Here is a 5,616-nt window from a genome sequence, read left to right as displayed (position 1 = left end):
GGTCCTAAAACATCCACGATTGGACCTATCTTCCATGAAACATCTTATTGGTCCATTTTTGCATGCCACTAACTAGACAATCTGGACCGTCCAATTGGGGTGATTTTTTAAAGGCAACTTAAAGAAGAATGACCTAGACCTAATGGACGGTCCAGATAGCTGATTTACAAGTCCAAAATGCAACTATATGCATGGGAAGGTTGTACCTCTCAAATTATAAATAAGACACTACATAAACAAACTGCAAGATTCCACCATTCCTTCAACTAAAAAAGTAAAAGAAAAAACATGGAAATCTTTTCTTTACAGACTCTTCTCTTCTTTATTCTTTCCATCTCTCTCTTTATTTTCTTTTATGGCCAAAACCAATCAAAGAAACCAAATTCCAAAGGCATCAGAACATACCCATTCCTCGGGAGCTTGCTGGAATTCGTGAAGAATCGGCACCGGCTCCACGACTGGTTGACGGAAGTCCTCGCCGATCAGCCGACTAATACGGTCACGTACCGACGGCTAGGGAAAGTCGGGGAAGTCATTACGGCTGACCCGAAGAACGTAGAGCACGTGCTCAAGACCAACTTCGACAACTATCCGAAAGGCGATCTCTTCATCTCGTTGTTGGAAGATTTCCTCGGCCGCGGGATCTTTAACTCAGACGGCGATCTATGGAAGGTGTTGTAACTGTTTCTAGTTTGCGAGATGTTATGCTCTGTCATGGGGAGTCTCGGGTCCACTACCCGTCGGATTTCGAGTCAAAGCTCACTACAGGATTCAGATCAGGTGGGCTGTAATAAAGGTCCATGAGCTGCATGGTTAAAAGACTCGGTGACTCAGGATCCAACGAGTCAAGTCGGGACTCGCTTGAGTCGGTGGTGACTTGTGGCATCGACCCAATCGGGTCTGAGTTGCATCAGACTCCTCCAAGTCTTAAAACCATGCCCATGAATATAAGAGCTGTACACGAGTCGAATCGAGTACCATGCCCATGAATATAAGAATTGTACACGAGTCGAACCGAGTCAAGCATGGCATGGCTCGGCTCGGCCAGCGGCTAACCCCAGCTCCAACTCGGCTCAGCTTGGCCCTCAATCATGACTGGCCAGCTCGGCCCGATTTGGTCAGCAGGTCAGGCCAGTTCGAGCTGAGTTGGAGCCTATGCAACATTTTCTTAAACACATAAAATACACCTTCAATTTCTTCCGGAATGCAAAACAGTAAAAACACTTTTCAGGTGTTTTATCAAACACTCTATCAATGAGCAGTATAAAAAACAAAATATGAAGGTAGTCCTATAATGTAAAGTATTTTTTTACAATGATTTGTTTCTTATCTATTTCTTCCTCACCACCCATAGATTTTGTGGAGAATATAGGCACCTGAAACAACACTTCATTAAGTCATTTCATCGAATACTTGGCGATTAGCATTAAGATAAAAATAACCGAGTCACCGAGCCAATTGAATTTGAGTCGATTCGAGTTGAGATTCGAGCCTAGTTGAGCTCGAACTCGGCTCAAAATTTTTTCCAGCTCGAAAAGCCAGCTCAACTCAGTCCAAATCCAATTTCAAGCTGAGGCAAGTCAAGCTCTTCTGAGTCGAGCCGAGCGAGCTGACCGGGCTAACTCGATTCGTGTACAGCTCGTGAACCAAGTCAGCTGATTAATAATCGGTCTTAAATGAGCTGGGCCTGGATCTGAATTTAGGCCCGATTAATAATCAGTGGGGTCTGGCTGGTACGAGTAGAGAGCGACTACTGGCAGCGTGAATGGTTTTTGAGGGTCGTCCATCTCCTTGTCCTTGATGGGGATGGAAATGGTTTGAAGTACATAGAGATTGGATTATCCTAATGATCTGATCAATGACCTTCGAGAGCTTGTCATGTCAATGGTCCACAATCAGTACAGGGAACTGAAGAAATGTGACCGATAGGACGGTTTAGTGGGTGTGGTTTTTGAAATATTGTCACCCCATGAAGGAGGCCACCTGATGGACGGTCCCGATTGAGATTTTAGTCTGCCATGTGAACTGTAGCGAGATGGCCTTACTATTGTCGGGTTACTCCGGCCCACCACGCCATCACCCTTGTAGCATTAGTTTTAAAAGGTGAGAAATATGTGCGGCCCAGGTTAGCCCACCTAGGATCAAGGCAGGTATTGGATAGGAACGGTCCACCGTGGATTGTACACGACTATAATATCACCATGATCGGGATCATCGCAACCATTCAAATGAGGATGTGCAAAATAGATGGTAAGTACAATTTTACCCTAACCGTCCATTTCACCCTTATTTGTATCGCCGTGATTATCCTATCACTGTTATTTTTGGGTGGTGTGAATTTACGGTTGATTCCTATCCACGGAAGCGGATTGGGTAGTGACCCAGCACCACCCAGCTGTGTGATGTCGGGCGCTGTGGGGTCCACCGTGATTTATATATTTTATATCAATATGGTCCATCCGTTTTGCTAGCTCATCTTAGTACATGAACTTAAAAATGAAGTAGATCCGAACCGAGCCCGATTGAGAAACAGGCCTAAATTTTAAGCCCGGCAGCCAGACCTGATTCTTCAACCCAAACCTAACACGAGGCAGGCCAGGTCTGAAACGGATTGGCTACTCCCCTGCCACCAGCCAATGGCTGATGGTCGTTGCTCTGTAGGGCCCACCATGATGTATGTGTTTCATCCATTCCGTCCATCTATTTTTCTAGATCATTTGATGGTATGAGACCAAAAATTAGGTATATCCCAATCTCAAGTGGACCACATTACAAGAAAGAGTGTTGAATGAACTATGACCATTAAAAACTTTGTGGGGGCATAAAAGTTTTGGATCAAGCTGATCTTTGGTTTTTCCCTTCATCTGGATCTGTATTACTTAATAAAGAGATTGGACGTCAAATAAACAGTACATTGGGCCTTAGAAGGATTTTAATGGTGGATATCCAATTACAATTGTTTTCCTGTGGTGTAGCCCACCTGATATTTATATTCCTCTCATTTTTGGGGAAACGGATTGCCTACTTCCCTTGACACCATCCCCGGAGCTGGTGGTCGGTGCTCTGTGGGCCCCACCATGATGTATGTGTTTCATCCATTCCGTTCATCCATTTTTAAATATCATTTTAGGTTTTTATCCCAATTATGAGATGGATATAAATCTCAGGTGGACCACATCACAGGAAAACAATATTGATTGGATATCCATCATTTAAATCCTCCTAAGGCCCACTGTACTGTTTATTTGACATCCAATCTGTTTATTAGGTCATAAAGACCCAGATGAAGGGAAAAAATAAAGATCAACTTGATCCAATACTTTTATGGCCCCCAAAAAGTTTTCAGTGGTCGAAGTTCATTCAACACTGTTTCTTGTAATGTGGTCCAATTGAGATTTGGATATATCTCATTTTTTGTGTACTACCATAAATTGATCTAGAAAAACAGATGGACGGAATGGATGAAACACATACATAATGATGGGGCCCACAGAGAACCAACCACCTGCCATTGGCTGGTGGCAGGGGGAGTAGCCAATCCGTTTCCCATTTTTGGTACCAATCACTAAACTGATATGTAAAAATGGATGAACGGAATGGATGAAACACATGCATCATGACGGAGCCCACAGAGCACCTACCACTAGCCATTGGCTACTGTCAGTGTGAGTAGCCAATCCTTTTTCCCCATTGATAGCCCTTCATTAGTGTACAGTAATTAACTATGATTATCCAAATTATCACTTAAATAATGCGTTCACCACCCTTTAACAGGTACAAAGAAAGACAGCAAGCTTCGAATTCAACACAAAATCCCTCCGTAATTTCTCCGTCGACACCGTCCACTTCGAAATACAACACCGACTACTACCACTGTTAAAGAAATCCAGCGAAAATGGCGAAACCGTCGACCTCCAAGATATTCTTGAACGTTTTGCATTTGATAATATCTGCAAGGTCGCCTTCAATGCAGACCCCGCGTGCCTCGGTGGTGATGGAGAGGCTCGCGGCGAGCTTTCCCACGACTTCGCCCGCGCTTTCACTGACGCGACGAACCTCAGCGCCGGACGGTTCATGTACGTAATGCCCTTCCTATGGAAAATCAAGAAACTGTTTGATTTTGGTTCGGAGAGACGGCTTCGAGAATCGATCATGATTGTAAATGACTTTGCGATGAAGATCATACAGTCAAGAAAGAAAGAAGGTTCCAATCACAACGACGATCTTTTATCCCGATTCATCGCGAGTGGCGATAACTCGGAGGATTATCTTCGAGATATCGTCGTGAGTTTCATACTCGCAGGTCGCGACACTACATCGACTTCACTCGCATGGTTCTTTTGGCTACTCTCATCGAGACCCGACGTCGAGCTTCTGATCTTGGATGAGTTGAAATCGGTACGTTCCCGAAACCCTAATTCTGGTGAGTTTTTTGGTTTTGAAGAATTACGAGAAATGCATTATCTTCATGCATCGATCTCGGAAGCTTTGAGGCTTTATCCACCGGTGGCGATTGACTCGAAGGCGTGCTTGAAAGATGATATCTTACCGGATGGAACTTTTGTTGGGAAAGGTTGGTTTGCGACGTACCATGCGTATGGAATGGGAAGAATGGAGAGTATTTGGGGAAAGGACTGTCGGAGTTTCTTGCCGGAACGGTGGTTAGAGAACGGGTCTTTTCGACCCGAGAACCCATTTAAGTATCCGGTTTTCCATGCGGGTCCTAGAATGTGCCTTGGGAAGGAGATGGCGTATATACAGATGAAGTTGATTGCTGCATGTGTGATGGAGAGGTTCGAGATCGATGTGCTTGAGAAGGATAAGTGTCCTGAGCATATGCTCTCTTTGACGCTGAGAATGAAAGAAGGATTGCCTGTACGCGTTAGGGAGAGAACATGACTATGTAAGACACAATATATAAGTGAGAACTGAAAGATTGGGTTTATATGCACCTCTACTATATATATATATATATATAACACGAATAGGCATGGACATATCACCCATGCAATTAGTCATTAATGGTTCGTTTGGATGCTACCAAATAAATTACTTTTTTTTTTTACTTACAGGAGTAGATAAGTAACTTATTTGAGATAACAAAGTTTGGTTTACGATTTATTATAAGTAATTTTTTTTATGTAAAGTTATTTAATTACTTTAGTTTAATGAGTAGTGTTGATGTAAAAATATGGTCCACCTAGACCTTGGAGTATCTACACAAGAAGAAAACAAAGGATACCATGGCTAGAGCAGGAGACCCTTCGATACCAAAGTCACATGAGAAATCTGAGTCTAGTGATATCAATGGGTTTTAGGTGAGAGATTATGCATACCTTTGACAAACGAAGGTTTTACTTTTTATAGGTGTTGAGAGGCGGTGTCAAGTATGGCAACGAATCTACCGCTGGATATCATATTATAATAGGGAATTAACTTTAAGGATGTGCAGTTGTTCCTCCAAGGTTCTTGGAGAAAATCTAGGGGATCTTTCAGGAGACTCCTAGGTGGTGGACTATCAACTAAATCGGGGCATAAGGTTGAGCTTGACCTTGAACTTAGACAGTGCGAAGTTGAGGTCGAGCTCAAGGTCGAACGGACCGAGGTCAAGGTTGG

General features: G+C 43.4%; 1 protein-coding gene across 1 annotated transcript; it reads left to right on the top strand.

Moving 5' to 3' along the window:
* Positions 1-234: 234 nt before the first annotated feature.
* LOC131250947 (cytochrome P450 CYP94D108-like) lies at positions 235-4,956 on the top strand. Its single transcript, XM_058251370.1, has 2 exons — positions 235-672; positions 3,775-4,956. Exons 1-2 carry the CDS (start codon positions 289-291, stop codon positions 4,897-4,899), a joined length of 1,509 nt encoding a protein of 502 aa, XP_058107353.1. The 5' UTR covers positions 235-288; the 3' UTR covers positions 4,900-4,956.
* The last annotated feature ends 660 nt before the right edge of the window (positions 4,957-5,616 follow it).

The sequence above is a fragment of the Magnolia sinica genome, chromosome 7 (assembly GCF_029962835.1).
Source record: "Magnolia sinica isolate HGM2019 chromosome 7, MsV1, whole genome shotgun sequence".
NCBI lineage: Eukaryota > Viridiplantae > Streptophyta > Magnoliopsida > Magnoliales > Magnoliaceae > Magnolia > Magnolia sinica.
This window is presented reverse-complemented; position numbering and strand designations above follow the sequence as displayed.